The 18,674-nt window shown below is 43.4% G+C and overlaps 1 protein-coding gene across 1 annotated transcript in view; it reads left to right on the top strand.

Annotated features, from left to right (window-relative positions):
• Window positions 1-18,674, top strand: part of syne2b (spectrin repeat containing, nuclear envelope 2b) — a 151,644-nt gene that overhangs the window by 46,171 nt on the left and 86,799 nt on the right. The window contains exons 55-56 of the mRNA XM_074661006.1: window positions 307-480; window positions 597-4,976. Coding sequence (XP_074517107.1) covers window positions 307-480; window positions 597-4,976 — 4,554 coding nt within the window. The remainder of the gene's footprint in view (window positions 1-306; window positions 481-596; window positions 4,977-18,674) is intronic.

Consider the following 18,674-nt stretch of genomic DNA (forward strand, 5'->3'; position numbering starts at 1 on the left):
TTACTGTTTCAGTTTCAGTAAACATTTGTGCAGTTCAATGCATCTAAGAGCTGCTTAGTACATCTAGTCTTCTACTGTTGTTAGTGTTTCACTCATCTTGCTGGGAGATGTTGTACGTATGAAGAAAACATACATTCATTGAAAGAGAAAAAAAAGGATTTGTCAAGAGTTTTTCATTAAAGAAAAGTTGGTCTTATTTATGTTCACTTGGCAGTGCATGAACAATTTTGTCATGACATTTCACACACAAACACACAGATTTTTCATCACTATAAAACACTAACATTTTTCTCGTCCTTGTGTTAGGTGACATTAGAGGAAGGTGAAAAGTTGCAGGCCAACCTGCGAGAGGCGCTTTCTCACCAGCAGCTTCTAACCGACTGTTTGTTGCCAGTCTTGGCAGAGAAACTGGAGAGACACGGTTCAGAGACACTCAAAGAAGCAGACAAACACAAGGCTTCTCTCAGCCAGAGCTTAAAGGTATTTAAATCATGTTAATATATCATATGTAATTCATTAAATATTGCATTGTTATATTGAAGAAACAGGTAAGTAACTCTGTAGTAATTAATTTCATTTTTACCCTTTCATTCAAGGAACTTGATGGAAAGAGTAAACAAAAGCTGCCCGATGTCGTTGATGCTAATCTAGAAGAGACAAAGACATCTGTAATGGCAACACCACCACCACGAAAAAGCAAGCATTCACCTGAGAAAAAACATCAAGTTAAACTACAAAAGAGCATTCCCTTAACAGAAAAATCGATTGAGGATGAACTGTCAGTTTCAGTTGAGCTGCAAACTGAGGCTAAAGCATTAAAGCCTACTGTGACAGCAGTCACGGAAGTCATGAAAATTACTAGTGTGGAGAAAACCAGAATTGAACCAACAAAAAAGAAATCTCAGAGTCCAACATATGCTTCAGAACCTTTTACAGCACAACGTTGCGACACTTCTCAAGAGGCACTGTTTAAAAGTACAAAGCTAGATACCACAGCTGAGCCTGTTGGAGCTGAGCAAATTAAATCTGCTGTTGAGGAACCTTTACTGATCCAAAAGGTCATTGAGCAGTCTGCACCTGGTGTTAGTGAGAAAACTACACCTGTACCATCCAGGAGAAAGACCAAGACTTCAGCCACTGGTACACAGCCTCCCCAGACAAAGGCGGAGCCTGAAATGGTGAAAACTATTATTACTCAAGAGTCACCCAGAGATCCGACAGGAACTGCTGCTGTGGAAGAAACAAAGCGTATCGCAACCATTATTCTAGATGCATCAGAGCCATTCACTTCTGTTCCTGTAACAACTGATGTTGCATTTGAACTCACAACTAAGTCAGTCACAAAGCAAGCTAAGACCCCGGTTGTCGAGCAAGCCAAGTTTGGACCTACCAGTAAAGAGTCAAAGAGTAAAGACGTGTCCTTAAACACTACTGTTGCAAAACCTGCTCAGACCAAAGTCGATGCTGAGAACCTGAGTTCTCCCCTAACGTCAGCTCCTATCACAGAAACAGATGCTGAGCAACCCAAGTCTGTACAAAAAGGACAAGAGTCAAAGAGTTCAAAAATGTCCACAACTTCAGAGCCAGTCTCGCCAATCAAAAGAAAGTCAAAGAGTAAAAGTGAGAGTCTAAAACTTGCCCCAGAATTTTCTTACAAGGAGAAAACGCAGACCATGGAAAAGTCTGACAGTCAGTATCCTTTACTGAGATCCAAGGAGAAAACTGAAGCTGCTGTTGTGGAGGAAGAAACTAAGATTGTACCAACGAGGAGGAAGTCAAAGAGTCCTGACATTTCCACTGTTCCAGAGCCAGTGTCAGCCGTTGATAGCACTACAGGTGTGGTGAAGGAACCTAAAAAGTCTTCAGAGCCAACAACACTTTCTCTGAAACAGGCCAACCAGCAAACAGCAAAGATGACAGAAGAAACTGAAACTGTTGTTGTGGAAGAAACTAAAGTTATACCAACCAGGGGGAAACCAAAGGGTCTTGAGGTATCCACAGTTACAGAGCCAGTGTCTGCCCTTGGTAGAATTACTGGTTTGGAAACAAAACGAGAACCTGAAAATTACACCGCAACCCCAGAGTTTGTTCAAGGGCAAGCTAAAACTGCTGTTGTGGAACAAAGTAAACTTCTACCACCCAAGAGAAAGTCAAAGAGCACAGAACCCCCTCTTAAACTTGCTGACACTGAGGTACCTCAGACAAGGGTAGAACCTGAAGATCAAAAATCTTCTTTGAGTTCCAGTGACCAAAATAAAAGTGTTGTTACTGAAGCAACAAAGCTTGTACCAACCAGAAGAAAGTCAAAGAATGGTGACTTTTCCACAACCCATGTTAGATCACCTGATGTGGAGTCTGAACAAAATAAGAAGGAACTTGACCGTCAAAAATCTTCAACTCCAGATGTGGTCACAGGACGAACTGAAAGTACTGTTGTGGAAAAAGGAAAGCTTTCACCTACCAAAGGAAGGTCAGAGGGTCTGAAACTTTCCCCAGAACAGCTCCAAGAAAAGAAAGTGGCCACAATTATTCTGGACACAGTTGTACCATCATCAGAACGTGAGCTCTTGCCAACCACAAGAAAGTCAAAGAGTCCAAAATTTTCTCCAGAACTCGCTCACAAGAAGGAAACACAGGTCATGGAAAAGCCTGACAGTCATATAACTGAAGCTGCTGTTGTGGACGAGACTAAGGTTATATCAAACAGGAGGAAGTCAAAGGAAGAGCCTGACAGTCAGAAGCCATCTTCAACTCCAGAGGTGGCCACAACAACTAGAGTCACTGTTGTTGGAAAAGGAGAGCTTTCACCTACCAAAGGAAAGTCAAAGGGTCTGAAACTTTCCCCAGAACAGCTCCAAGAAAAGAAAGTAGCCACAATTATTCTGGACACAGTTGTGCAAACATCAGAAAAAGTGGATACTTGTATTTCGTCTCCTCGTGCTGAACCTATGGAATCTGTCCTTAAACCCATTTCAACCATAGCTAAACCTCCACATACTGAGTTACAGGGGCTTAAAGACAGATCTAAAGAGGCTCCAGAGCAAACCATTACCCAGTCTACAGAGAGAGACCTCAGTACAATTCCTCAAACACAACCACCTCACTCCAGCGAGGTGGCAGACTACATTGACAAGTTATGGGAAAACACAGGTGAAATTCAGAAGAGATATCTGGTCCTTGATATGCCTGAGGTGGGTGTCACTCAGACAAGAGAGATAAAGCCAGATCAGCCAGCAGCAGCGATGCCTCATAAGGCAGGGGCTGAATTTTCAGAAAAAAGCTCCTCTGAGCAAGGAGTAATGAGACCAAGTGAAACTGTGAGTCAGCTGAAGCTCACACAGGAACAACCCAAACAGGACAAGGATTATGAGGGTCTTAAACTTTCCCCAGAATTTGCTACCACAGATCTGACAAAGACCAAGGAAGAGCCTGACAGTCAGAAGCCATCTTCAACTCCAGAAGTGGTCACAGCACCAACTGAAATTACTGTTCAAGAAAAAGGTAAACTTTCACCAACCAAAACAAAGTCGCAGGGTCTTAAACTCTCACCTGAACTTGCCAACACTGAGCTGACAAAGACCAAGGAAGAGCCTGACAGTCAGAAGCCATCTTCAACTCCAGAGGTGTCCACAGCACCAACTGAAATTACTGTTGTGGAAAAAGGTAAACTTTCACCAACCAAAAGAAAGACTAAGGATCTGAAACATTCCCCAGAACTTGCTACCACTGAACTGACAAAGACCAAGGAAGAGCCTGACAGTCAGAAACCATCTTCAACTCCAGAGGTGGTCACAAAAACAACTGAAATTACTGTTGAAAAGGGAGAACTTTCACCGACCAAAAGAAAGACTAAGGGTCTTAAACTCTCACCTGAACTTGCTAGCACTGAGCTGACAAAGACCAAGGAAGAGCCTGACAAACAGAAACCATCTTCAACTCCAGAGGTGTCCACAGCACCAACTGAAATTACTGTTGTGGAAAAAGGTAAACTTTCACCAACCAAAACAAAGTCGAAGGGTCTTAAACTTTCCCCAGAATCTGCAATCACAGAGCTGACAAAGACCAAAGAAGAGCATACTCTCGGTGGAAGCATTGATGTGGAATATAAGGAGTCTAAGGAAGAAAGCAAGAATGTGAGGGCTTCAATTGGACAGGTAGTCACAGGAGCAATTGAAATAGATGTTGTTAAAGACAGTAAGCTTTCACCAACCAAAAGAAAGTCAAAGGGTCTCAAACTTTCCCCAGAACTTGGTACCACAGAGCAGACAAAAACCAAGGAAGAGCGTGACCGTCAAAAGCCATCTTCAACTCCAGAAGTGGTCAAAGCAACAACTAAAATGACTGTTGTGGAAAAAGGAGAGCTTTCACCTCATAAAGGAAAGTCAAATGGTCTGATACTTTCTCCAGAAGGTGCTACTTCAGAGCTGGCAAAGACCAAGGAAGAGCCTGACAGTCAGAAGACATCTTCTACACAAGAGGTGGTCACAACAGCAACTGAAATTACTGTTTTGGAAAAAGGAAAGCTTTCACCTACTAAAGGAAAGTCAAAGGGTCTTGAACTTTCACCAGAACTTGCTACCACTGAGTTGACAAAGATCAAGAAAGAGCCTGATAGTCAGAAGCCATCTTCAACACAAGAGGTGGTCACAGCAGCAACTGAAATTACCGTTATGGGAAAAGGAGAACTTTCACCAACTAAAAGAATGTCAAAGGGTCTGAAACCATCCTCAGAATTTGCTACCACAGAGCTGATAGATGTAAAGAAAGAACATGAAAGTCAGAAGTCTTCAGTGGATTCCAGAGAGCAAACTGAAGTTGCTGTTTTGGAGGAACTTACCATACCAGCCAGAAGGAAGCCTAAGAGTCTTGATGTTTCTACAGCTGTAGAGCCCATCTCTGCTCCTGGTGAAATTACTGACATGGAGTCTAAGGAGGCTAAGGAGGAATCCAAGAGTGGGAAGGCTTCAACTGGACAGGTAAGCACCGGAGCGATTGGCATGGATGTTGTTAAAGACAGTAAGGTTCCACCAACCAAAAGAAAGTCAAAGAATCCAAAGATTTCTTTAGAACTTTCTAACAAGGAGCCGACCAAGTCCAAGGATGAGCCTGAAAGTCAGAAGCCATCTTCAACTCCAGAGGTAAGCACAGGACTAACTGAACATGCTGTTGTGGAAAAAGGAATGATTTCACTAACCAAAATAAAGTTGAAGGGACAAAAACCTTCCACAGAACTTCCTTGCATGGGTTTCTCTGAGACCAAGGAAGAGCCTGATAGTCAGAAGTCTTCGCTGGATTCTAGAGAGCACACTGAAGGTGCTGTTATTGAAGAAGCTGAGTTCATACCGACCAGGAGGGAGCCGAAGAGTGAGGAAATTTCCCCTATTCAAGAATCAGTCTCTATTTTCAAAAATAAACTTGAAAGACCTACTGATATAGAGCCTGAAGCTACTAAGAAAAAACTTGATAGTGTGAAACCTGCCACACCTTCAAAGGTAGTCACCGGGCGGACTGAAATTGCTGTTGTGGAAGAAACTGAAGTTTTACCAACAAAGGTAAGGTCAAAGAGTATAAAATCTTCACCAATTCTTGCTGATATGGAGCCAACACAGAACAAGAAAATAACTGACAGTCGAGAGTCTTCATCCAGTTCCAAGAAGGAAATTAAAACTGCTGTTGTGGCAGAAACTAAGCTTGAACCAGCCTGGAGAGTACTTTCTGTACTTTCAAAGATTGCTCATATGGAACCTGAACAAACTAAGAAACAGTTTAAGAGTGCAGAGATTGCCATGGCTCCAGGGACCTTGCCTACTGTGGAAACTGCCTCCCAACAGACAAAAGCGCCAAGGACCAATGTGCAGAAAATTGAGATTGTTAGTGAAAGACAACCTTCAATCAAGGATGATGTTAAATCAAGTGTCCCTAAAAAAGTGAAACCTGCTGAGGAGAGTCAAACTACTGTAAAGAGCAGTCCAGTTTGTGAGAAGTTCACTGTTCAGGTTAGTGGCACCATTCAGGAGCTCCAAGGAAAGAAAATGGCCACAGTCATTCTGGACACAGTTGTGCAACCATCAGAAAAAGTGGATACTTGTATTTCGTCTCTGCATGCTGAACCTATGGAATCTGTCCCTACACCCATTTCAACCATGGCTAAACCTCCACACACTGACTTACAGGGGCTTAAAGATAGATCTAAAGAGGCCCCACAACAAACCATTACCCAGTCTACAGAAAGAGACCTCAGTACAATTCCTCAAACACAACCACCTCACTCCAGCGAGGTGGCAGACTACATTGACAAGTTATGGGAAAACACAGGTGAGATTCAGAAGAGATATCTGGTCCTCGATCTGCCTGAGACGGGTGTCAACCAGACAAGTGAGAAGCCAACTTCAACACAAGAGGTGGTCACAGCAATAACAAACATAACTGTTGTGGAAAAAAGAGAGCTTTCACCTACTAAAGGAAAGTCAAAGGGTCTTAAACTTCCCGCAGAATTGACTACCACAGAGCTGAAAAGGACCAAGGAAGAAACTGACGGTCAGAAGCAATCTTCAATTCCAGAGTTGGCCACAGCACCAACTGAAATAACAGTTGAAAAAGGTGAACTTTCACCAATCAAAAGAAAGACTAAGGGTCTCAAACTTTCCCCAGAACTTGCTACCACTGAGCTGACAAAGAAAAAGACCAAGGAAGAGCCTGACAGGCAGAAACCATCTTCAACTCCAGAGTTGGTCAAAGCATCAACTGAAATTGCTGTTGTGGAAAAAGGAGAGCTTTCACCTACTAAAGGAAAGTCAAAGGGTCTTAAACTTCCCCCAGAATTTGTTTCCAAAGAACTGAAAAGGACCAAGGAAGAGCTTGACCATCAGAAGACATCTTCAACTCCAGAGGTGGTCACAAAAACAACTGAAATTACTGTTGTAGAAAAAGGAGAACTTTCACCAACCAAAATTAAGTCTAAGGATCTGAAACTTTCCTCAGAATTTGCCACCACAGAATTGGCAAAGACCAAAGAAGAGCCTGACCGTCAGAAGCCATCTTCAACTCCAAAGGTGGCCACAGCAACAACTGAAATTACTGTTGAAAAAGGTGAACTTTCACCAACCAAAAGAAAGACTAAGGGTATCAAACGTTCCCCAGAACTTCCTAGCACTGAGCTGACAAAGACCAAGGAAGAGCCTGACAGTCAGAAGCCATCTTCAACTCCAGAGGTGGTCACAGCAACAACTGAAATTTCTGTTGTAGAAAAAGCTGAACTTTCACCAACCAAAAGAAAGTCTAAGGATCTGAAACAATCCCCAGAACTTGCTAGCACTGAGCTGACAAAGACCAAGGAAGAGCCTGATAGTCAGAAGCCATCTTCAACTCCAGAGGTGGTCACAGCAAGAACTGAAATTTCTGTTGAAAAGGGAGAACTTTCACCAACCAAAACAAAGTCGAAGGGTGAGAAACTTTCCCCAGAATTTGCTACCACAGGGCTGACAAAGTCCAAGGAAGAGCCTGACAGGCAGAAACCGTCTTCAACTGCAGAGATGGTCATAGCACCAACTGAAATTACTGTTGAAAAAGGTGAACTTTCACCAACCAAAAGAAAGACTAAGGATCTCAAACTTTCCCAAGAATTTGCTACCAAAGGGCTGACAAAGACCAAAAAAGAGCCGGACAGTCAGAAGCCCTCTTTAACTCCCGAGGTGGTCACAACGACAACTGAAATAACTGTTGTAGAAAAAGGTGAACTTTCACCAACCAAAAGAAAGTCTAAGGATCTGAAACATTCCCCAGAACTTGCTAGCACTGAGCTGACAAAGACCAAGGAAGAGCCTGACAAACAGAAACCAACTTCAAATCCAGGGGTGGCCACAGCACCAACTGAAATTACAGTTGAAAAAGATGAACTTTCACCAACCAAAAGAAAGACTAAGGGTCTCAAACTTTCCCCAGAACTTGCTAGCACTGAGCTGACAAAGACAAAGACCAAGGAAGAGCCTGACAGGCAGAAACCATCTTCAACTCCAGAGGTGGTCACAACGACAACTGAAATAACTGTTTTAGAAAAAGGAGAACTTTCACCAACCAAAATAAAGTCTAAGGACCTGAAACATCCCTCAGAATTTGCCGCCACAGAGTTGGCAAAGACCAAAGAAGAGCCTGACCGTCAGAAGCCATCTTCAACTCCAAAGGTGGCCACAGCACCAACTGAAATTACTGTTAAAAAAGGTGAACTTTCACCAACCAAAAGAAAGACTAAGGATCTCAAACTTTCCCAAGAATTTGCTACCAAAGGGCTGACAAAGACCAAAAAAGAGCCGGACAGTCAGAAGCCCTCTTTAACTCCAGAGGTGGTCACAACGACAACTGAAATAACTGTTGTAGAAAAAGGTGAACTTTCACCAACCAAAAGAAAGTCTAAGGATCTGAAACATTCCCCAGAACTTGCTAGCACTGAGCTGACAAAGACCAAGGAAGAGCCTGACAAACAGAAACCAACTTCAAATCCAGGGGTGGCCACAGCACCAACTGAAATTACAGTTGAAAAAGATGAACTTTCACCAACCAAAAGAAAGACTAAGGGTCTCAAACTTTCCCCAGAACTTGCTAGCACTGAGCTGACAAAGACAAAGACCAAGGAAGAGCCTGACAGGCAGAAACCATCTTCAACTCCAGAGGTGGTCACAACGACAACTGAAATAACTGTTTTAGAAAAAGGAGAACTTTCACCAACCAAAATAAAGTCTAAGGACCTGAAACATCCCTCAGAATTTGCCGCCACAGAGTTGGCAAAGACCAAAGAAGAGCCTGACCGTCAGAAGCCATCTTCAACTCCAAAGGTGGCCACAGCATCAACTGAAATTACTGTTGAAAAAGGTGAACTTTCACCAACCAAAAGAAAGACTAAGGGTATCAAACGTTCCCCAGAACTTCCTAGCACTGAGCTGACAAAGACCAAGGAAGAGCCTGATAGTCAGAAGCCATCTTCAACTCCAGAGGTGGTCACAGCAAGAACTGAAATTTCTGTTGAAAAGGGAGAACTTTCACCAACCAAAAGAAAGACTAAGGATCTGAAACATTCCCCAGAACTTGCTAGCACTGAGCTGACCAAGACCAAGGAAGAGCCTGACAGGCAGAAACCATCTTCAACTCCAGGGGTGGTCACAGCAACAACTAAAATTGCTGTTGTGGAAAAATGTGAACTTTCACCAACCAAAAGAAAGTCTAAGGATCTTAAACTTTCCTCAAAAATTGCCACCCCAGAGTTGGCAAAGACCAAAGAAGAGCCTGACAGGCAGAAACTATCTTCAGCTCCAAAGGTGGTCACAGAAACAACTGGAATTACTGTTGAAAAAGGAGAGCTTTCACCAACCAAAACAAAGTCGAAGGGTGAGAAACTTTCCCCAGAATTTGCTACCACAGGGCTGACAAAGTCCAAGGAAGAGCCTGACAGGCAGAAACCGTCTTCAACTGCAGAGATGGTCATAGCACCAACTGAAATTACTGTTGAAAAAGGTGAACTTTCACCAACCAAAAGAAAGACTAAGGATCTCAAACTTTCCCAAGAATTTGCTACCAAAGGGCTGACAAAGACCAAAAAAGAGCCGGACAGTCAGAAGCCCTCTTTAACTCCCGAGGTGGTCACAACGACAACTGAAATAACTGTTGTAGAAAAAGGTGAACTTTCACCAACCAAAAGAAAGTCTAAGGATCTGAAACATTCCCCAGAACTTGCTAGCACTGAGCTGACAAAGACCAAGGAAGAGCCTGACAAACAGAAACCAACTTCAAATCCAGGGGTGGCTACAGCACCAACTGAAATTACAGTTGAAAAAGATGAACTTTCACCAACCAAAAGAAAGACTAAGGGTCTCAAACTTTCCCCAGAACTTGCTAGCACTGAGCTGACAAAAACAAAGACCAAGGAAGAGCCTGACAGGCAGAAACCATCTTCAACTCCAGAGGTGGTCACAACGACAACTGAAATAACTGTTTTAGAAAAAGGAGAACTTTCACCAACCAAAATAAAGTCTAAGGACCTGAAACATCCCTCAGAATTTGCCGCCACAGAGTTGGCAAAGACCAAAGAAGAGCCTGACCATCAGAAGCCATCTTCAACTCCAAAGGTGGCCACAGCACCAACTGAAATTACTGTTGAAAAAGGTGAACTTTCACCAACCAAAAGAAAGACTAAGGATCTCAAACTTTCCCAAGAATTTGCTACCAAAGGGCTGACAAAGACCAAGGAAGAGCCTGACAGTCAGAAGCCATCTTCAACTCCAGAGGTGGTCACAGCAACAACTGAAATTTCTGTTGTAGAAAAAGCTGAACTTTCACCAACCAAAAGAAAGTCTAAGGATCTGAAACAATCCCCAGAACTTTCTAGCACTGAGCTGACCAAGACAAAGACCAAGGAAGAGCCTGACAGGCAGAAACCATCTTCAACTCCAGAGGTGGCCACAGCACCAACTGAAATTACAGTTGAAAAAGGTGAACTTTCACCAACCAAAAGAAAAACTAAGGGTCTCAAACTTTCCCCAGAACTTGCTAGCACTGAGCTGAGAAAGACAAAGACCAAAGAAGAGCCTGACAGGCAGAAACCATCTTCAACTCCAGAGGTTGTCACAACAACAACTGAAATTACTGTTGTGGAAAAAGGTGAACTTTCACCAACCAAAGGAAAGTCTAAGGATCTGAAACATTCCCCAGAACTTGCTAGCACTGAGCTGACCAAGACCAAGGAAGAGCCTGACCGTCAGAAACCATCTTCAACTCCAGGGGTGGCCACAGCAACAACTGAAATTAAAGTTGAAAAAGGTGAACTTTCACCAACCAAAAGAAAGACTAAGGGTCTCAAACTTTCCCCAGAACTTGCTACCACTGAGCTGACAAAGACCAAGGAAGTGCCTCACCGTCAGAAACCATCTTCAACTCCAGGGGTGATCACAACGACAACTGAAATTACTGTTGAAAAAGGTGAACTTTCACCAACCAAAGGAAAGACTAAGGGTCTCAAACTTTCCCCAGAACTTGCTACCACTGAGCTGACAAAGACCAAGGAAGTGCCTCACCGTCAGAAACCATCTTCAACTCCAGGGGTGATCACAACGACAACTGAAATTACTGTTGTGGAAAAAGGTGAACTTTCACCAACCAAAGGAAAGTCTAAGGATCTGAAACATTCCACAGAACTTGCTAGCACTGAGCTGACAAAGACCAAGGAAGAACCTAACAAACAGAAACCATCTTCAACTCCAGAGGTTGTCACAACAACAACTGAAATTACTGTTGTGGAAAAAGGTGAACTTTCACCAACCAAAGGAAAGTCTAAGGATCTGAAACATTCCACAGAACTTGCTAGCACTGAGCTGACCAAGACCAAGGAAGAGCCTGACAGGCAGAAACCATCTCCAACTCCAGAGGTGGCCACAGCACCCACTGAAATTACAGTTGAAAAAGGTGAACTTTCACCAACCAAAAGAAAGACTAAGGGTCTCAAACTTTCCCCAGAACTTGCTACCACTGAGCTGACAAAGACCAAGGAAGAGCCTGACCGTCAGAAACCATCTTCAACTCCAGGGGTGGCCACAGCAACAACTGAAATTACTGTTGAAAAAGGTGAACTTTCACCAACCAAAAGAAAGACTAAGGGTCTCAAACTTTCCCCAGAACTTGCTACCACTGAGCTGAGAAAGACCAAGGAAGGGCCTGACAGGAAGAAACCATCGTCAACTGCAGAGGTGGTCATAGCAACAACTGAAATTACTGTTGTGGAAAAAGGTGAACTTTCACCAACCAAAGGAAAGTCTAAGGATCTGAAACATTCCCCAGAACTTGCTAGCATTGAGCTGACCAAGACCAAGGAAGAGCCTGACAGGCAGAAACCATCTTCAACTCCAGAGGTGGCCACAGCACCAACTGAAATTACAGTTGAAAAAGGTGAACTTTCACCAACCAAAAGAAAGACTAAGGATCTGAAACATTCCCCAGAACTTGCTACCACTGAGCTGACAAAGACCAAGGAAGAGCCTGACAGGAAGAAACCATCGTCAACTGCAGAGGTGGTCACAACGACAACTGAAATTACTGTTGTGGAAAAAGGTGAACTTTCACCAACCAAAGGAAAGTCTAAGGATCTGAAACATTCCCCAGAACTTGCTAGCACTGAGCTGACAAAGACCAAGGAAGAACCTAACAAACAGAAACCATCTTCAACTCCAGAGGTGGTCACAGCAAGAACTGAAATGACTGTTGAGGAAAAAGGTGAACTTTCACCAACCAAAAGAGAGTCTAAGGATCTGAAACATTCCCCAGAACTTGCTAGCACTGAGCTGACAAAGACCAGGGAAGAGCCTGACAGACAGAAACCATCTTCAACTCCAGGGGTGCCCACAGCACCAACTGAATTTACTGTTGTGGAAAAAGGTGAACTTTCCCCAACCAAAAGAAAGACTAAGGGTCTCACACTTTCCCCAGAACTTGCTACCACTGAGCTGACAAAGACCAAGGAAGAGCCTGACAAACAGAAACTATCTTCAACTCCAGAGGTGGTCACAAAAACAACTGAAATTACTGTTGAAAAGGGAGAACTTTCACCAACCAAAGGAAAGTCTAAGGATCTGAAACATTCCCCAGAACTTGCTACCACTGAGCTGACAAAGACCAAGGAAGAGCCTGACAGGCAGAAACCATCTCCAACTCCAGAGGTGGCCACAGCACCAACTGAAATTACAGTTGAAAAAGGTGAACTTTCACCAACCAAAGGAAAGACTAAGGGTCTCAAACTTTCCCCAGAACTTGCTACCACTGAGCTGACAAAGACCAAGGAAGAGCTTGACAGGAAGAAACCATCGTCAACTGCAGAGGTGGTCATAGCAACAACTGAAATTACTGTTGTGGAAAAAGGTGAACTTTCACCAACCAAAAGAAAGACTAAGGGTCTCAAACTTTCCCCAGAACTTGCTAGCACTGAGCTGAGAAAGACAAAGACCAAGGAAGAGCCTGACAGACAGAAACCATCGTCAACTGCTCAGGTGGTCATAGCAACTACTGAAATTACAGTTGAAAAAGGTGAACTTTCACCAACCAAAGGAAAGACTAAGGGTCTCAAACTTTCCCCAGAACTTGCTACCACTGAGCTGACAAAGACCAAGGAAGTGCCTCACCGTCAGAAACCATCTTCAACTCCAGGGGTGATCACAACGACAACTGAAATTACTGTTGTGGAAAAAGGTGAACTTTCACCAACCAAAGGAAAGTCTAAGGATCTGAAACATTCCACAGAACTTGCTAGCACTGAGCTGACCAAGACCAAGGAAGAGCCTGACAGGCAGAAACCATCTCCAACTCCAGAGGTGGCCACAGCACCCACTGAAATTACAGTTGAAAAAGGTGAACTTTCACCAACCAAAAGAAAGACTAAGGGTCTCAAACTTTCCCCAGAACTTGCTACCACTGAGCTGACAAAGACCAAGGAAGAGCCTGACCGTCAGAAACCATCTTCAACTCCAGGGGTGGCCACAGCAACAACTGAAATTACTGTTGAAAAAGGTGAACTTTCACCAACCAAAAGAAAGACTAAGGGTCTCAAACTTTCCCCAGAACTTGCTACCACTGAGCTGAGAAAGACCAAGGAAGGGCCTGACAGGAAGAAACCATCGTCAACTGCAGAGGTGGTCATAGCAACAACTGAAATTACTGTTGTGGAAAAAGGTGAACTTTCACCAACCAAAGGAAAGTCTAAGGATCTGAAACATTCCCCAGAACTTGCTAGCATTGAGCTGACCAAGACCAAGGAAGAGCCTGACAGGCAGAAACCATCTTCAACTCCAGAGGTGGCCACAGCACCAACTGAAATTACAGTTGAAAAAGGTGAACTTTCACCAACCAAAAGAAAGACTAAGGATCTGAAACATTCCCCAGAACTTGCTACCACTGAGCTGACAAAGACCAAGGAAGAGCCTGACAGGAAGAAACCATCGTCAACTGCAGAGGTGGTCACAACGACAACTGAAATTACTGTTGTGGAAAAAGGTGAACTTTCACCAACCAAAGGAAAGTCTAAGTATCTGAAACATTCCCCAGAACTTGCTAGCACTGAGCTGACAAAGACCAAGGAAGAACCTAACAAACAGAAACCATCTTCAACTCCAGAGGTTGTCACAACAACAACTGAAATTACTGTTGTGGAAAAAGGTGAACTTTCACCAACCAAAGGAAAGTCTAAGGATCTGAAACATTCCCCAGAACTTGCTAGCACTGAGCTGACAAAGACCAAGGAAGAACCTAACAAACAGAAACCATCTTCAACTCCAGAGGTGGTCACAGCAAGAACTGAAATGACTGTTGAGGAAAAAGGTGAACTTTCACCAACCAAAAGAGAGTCTAAGGATCTGAAACATTCCCCAGAACTTGCTAGCACTGAGCTGACAAAGACCAGGGAAGAGCCTGACAGACAGAAACCATCTTCAACTCCAGGGGTGCCCACAGCACCAACTGAATTTACTGTTGTGGAAAAAGGTGAACTTTCCCCAACCAAAAGAAAGACTAAGGGTCTCACACTTTCCCCAGAACTTGCTACCACTGAGCTGACAAAGACCAAGGAAGAGCCTGACAAACAGAAACTATCTTCAACTCCAGAGGTGGTCACAAAAACAACTGAAATTACTGTTGAAAAGGGAGAACTTTCACCAATCAAAAGACAGACTAAGGATCTTAAACTTTACCCAGAACTTGCTACCACAGAGTTGGCAAAGACCCCAGAAAAGCCTGGCAGACAGAAACCATCTTCAACTCCACAGGTGGCCACAGCATCAACTGAAATTTCTGTTGAAAAAGGTGAACTTTCACCAACCAAAAGAAAGTGTAAGGATCTGAAACATTCCCCAGAACTTGCTAGCACTGAGCTGACAAAGACCAAGGAAGAGCCTGACAGACAGAAACCATCTTCAACACCAGAGGTGGCAACAGCATCAATTGAAATTACTGTTGAGGAAAAAGGTGAACTTTCACCAACCAAAAGAAAGACTACGGGTCTCAAACTTTCCCCAGAACTTGCTACCACTGAGCTGACAAAGACCAAGGAAGTGCCTCACCGTCAGAAACCATCTTCAACTCCAGGGGTGGCCACAGCAACAACTGAAATTACTGTTGAAAAAGGTGAACTTTCACTAACCAAAAGAATGACTAAGGGTCTCAAACTTTCCCCAGAACTTGCTACCACTGAGTTGGCAAAGACCCCAGAAAAGCCTGACAGACAGAAACCATCTTCAACTCCACAGGTGGCCACAGCATCAACTGAAATTACTGTTGAAAAAGGTGAACTTTCACCAACCAAAAGAAAGTCTAAGGATCTCAAACTTTCCCCAGAACTTGCTACCACTGAGCTGACAAAGACCAAGGAAGAGCCTGACAGTCAGAAACCATCTTCAACTCCAGAGGTGGTCACAACAACAACTGTAATTACTGTTGAAAAAGGTGAACTTTCACCAACCAAAAGAAAGACTACGGGTCTCAAACTTTCCCCAGAACTTGCTACCACTAAGCTGACAAAGACCCAAGAAGAGCCTGAAAGTCAGAAGTCATCTTCAACTCCAGAGGTGGTCACAGCATCAACTGAAATTACTGTTGAAAAAGGAGACCTTTCACCAATCAAAAGACAGACTAAGGGTCTTAAACATTCCCCAGAACTTGCTACCACTGAGCTGACAAAGACCAAAGAAGAGCCTGACCGTCAGAAGCCATCTTCAACTCCAGAGATGGTCACAACAACTGAAATGACTGTTGTGGAAAAAGGTGAACTTTCACCAACCAAAAGAGAGTCTAAGGATCTGAAACATTCCCCAGAACTTGCTACCACTGAACTGACAAAGACCAAGGAAGAGCCTGACAGTCAGAAACCATCTTCAACTCCAGAGGTGGTCACAACAACTGAAATTACTGTTGAAAAAGGTAAACTTTCACCAACCAAAAGAAAGACTAAGGGTCTCAAACTTTCCCCAGAACTTGCTACCACTGAGCTGACAAAGACCAAGGAAGAGCCTGACAGGCAGAAGACATCTTCAACTGCAGAGGTGGTCATAGCACCAACTGAAATTGCTGTTGTGGAAAAGGGAAGACTTTCACCAACTGAAAAAAAAGGGTTAAAGGGTCCAAAACCTCTTACAGAATATGCTAGCGATAATCAAGAGTCTTCATCCAGTTCCAGGAAGGAAATTAAAACTGCTGTGGTGGCAGAAACTAAGCTTGAACCAGCCTGGAGAGTATTTTCTGTACTTTCAAAGATTGCTCATATGGAACCCGAACAAACTAAGAAACAGTTTAAGAGTGCAGAGATTGCCATGGCTCCAGTGACCATACCTATTGTGGAAAGTCTCTCAAAACAGATACAAGCACCAAGGACCATGCACGATCTACCCCAGAGCTTGGATGAACAGTCTGTTAAGATGGAGAAAATCTATATGAGGCCTGAAGTGCTCATTTTACAACCAGGTACACAGGCTACTATAAAAGAACATGAAGTCACATCTGTTACGATATCAAAGACGCCAGGGATTGATAAAGATCAAACACGTAATCAGGGCGAAAAAGTGCCAGAGAGCAGAGACCTGACTTCAACTGATGTTCAGCCAGAAACAACTATAGTCAAGATGACAAGGGTCGAAGTGAAGACCAAGGAAAGACCCAAAGAGGTCAAGGGTCATGACGTGCAAGAAATGCCTGCTAAAGTCTTGCCAAAAGTGGTGCCAGAAAGCAAAGACCTGACCTCAGCTAATGTTCAGCCAGAAACGTCTGCAGTCAAAATGACCAGGGTCGAAGTCAAGACCAAGGAAAGACCGAAAGAGGCCAAGGATCGTAACGTGCAAGAAGTGCATGCTAAAGTGTCGGCAAAAGATGTGCACGATGCACCTCAGAGCCTGGATGAACAGTCTGTTAGGGTGGAGAACATCTACAAAGGGGCTGAAGTGCGCATTTTACAACCAGGTACACAGGCCACTATAAAGGAGCTTGAAATTACATCTGTTACAACAACAAAGGCGCCAAGGATTGATAAAGATCAAACAAGTATTCTGGGCAAAAAAGTGCCAGAAAGCAAAGACCTGACTTCAGCTGATGTTCAGCCAGAGAAGACTGACGTCAAGGTGACCAGGGTCGAAGTGAAGACCAAGGAAACACCCAAAGAGGTCAAGGGTCGTGACGTGCAAGAAGTGCATGATGTACCTCAGAGCATGGATGAAAAGTCTGTTAGGGTGCAGAAAATCCTCAAAGGGGCTGAAGTGCACATTTCACAACCAAGTACACAGGCCACTATAAAGGAGCATGAAATTACATCTGTCACAACAACAAAGGCGCCAAGGATTGATAAAGATCAAACAACTATTCTGGGCAAAAAAGTGCCAGAAAGCAAAGACCTGACTTCAGCTGATGTTCAGCCAGAAAAGACTACAGTCAAGATGATCAGGGCCGAAGTAAAGACCAAGGAAAGACCTAAAGAAGCCAAGGATCATGACCTGCAAGAACTGCATGCTAAAGTGTCGACAAAAGACGTGCATGGTGCATCCCAGAGCCTTAAAAAGATAGACAGCCGCATGAGTGTGCATGAATACAAAACTGTCACAATAGAAAAGGAACCAAGGATGGAATCAAGTATCCAAATTGAGACAGTTAAAGAAAGTAAGGATGTGACCACCACTAACATTCAGCCTGACAAGTCTTCAGTTAAGAAAACCAAAGTAGAAGTGCGAGAAAGCTTTACCGAATCCTTGTCTGAACCCACTGCGGTTGCTAGCGCTCTAACGGAGAGACACACAACAGATGCAAGGAAAGAGCAGGAGGGGAGGAAGAGGACAGTTCAGGAAAAGGAAAGGGAAAAGATGGTCACGGTACAAATACAGAATATTCCACTGCCAATGGCCACGACCACCACCACTTGTGAAGTGAGGAAGCAGAGATCGGATTTGCAACAGGTAACTGAAATGCATTTATATTTACTATATATATAGTAAAATTACTCTTTGAACTACTCGCATTGAGGCCACTACGTTTAGTTTGTTATAGGAGGGACTGAGTTTTGATTTTTGGCACAGTTTGTAGTTTAGAATTGCTGTATTTCTAGTAAAATTGCAGTAGTATATAATAAACAGAACTAACTAACCACTATGTTGCATGTCCATAATATCTGTGGTGTTTAATACCGCATGTGTCTCAACTGGTTTACTCAACCAAGCCAAATGTTTCCCTGATACAAACACTGTATCAAAGAAATGGACAACCTCTTCTCCTCCCTCTTCAGGAAATATCAGTTTAACAATGCAGAATACCTTTGTAACTACAATAGAAGATAATATTACATAGTCAAAGACAAGTTCAGTAGAGAAAGAGAGAGAGTGTGAGAGAGAAAACAATATCCAGTGAAAAGGAGGCAGTTTTTTTGCTCCAGGCAAGTTTTTTTCATATGCAAATCCTCTATTATGTTCAGTCTCTTGCATATACGTGTTTGGACTTGCCCCAACAGTCTTCAGAGGTGCATTGATGACTGGTTGATGTAGTAATATGAGCTTCCTCTTACATGTTATCACTGCATGGAAGTCAAAGGGAGTAAGGACTGGTACGCTTCCAGAGAGTAATTAAAATGGGATGGACTTGTTTCACAAAGAGAAAGAATGTTTTTTTTCTTAGCTCAACCG

The sequence above is a fragment of the Sebastes fasciatus genome, chromosome 15, assembly GCF_043250625.1.
Source record: "Sebastes fasciatus isolate fSebFas1 chromosome 15, fSebFas1.pri, whole genome shotgun sequence".
Taxonomy (NCBI): Eukaryota; Metazoa; Chordata; class Actinopteri; order Perciformes; family Sebastidae; genus Sebastes; species Sebastes fasciatus.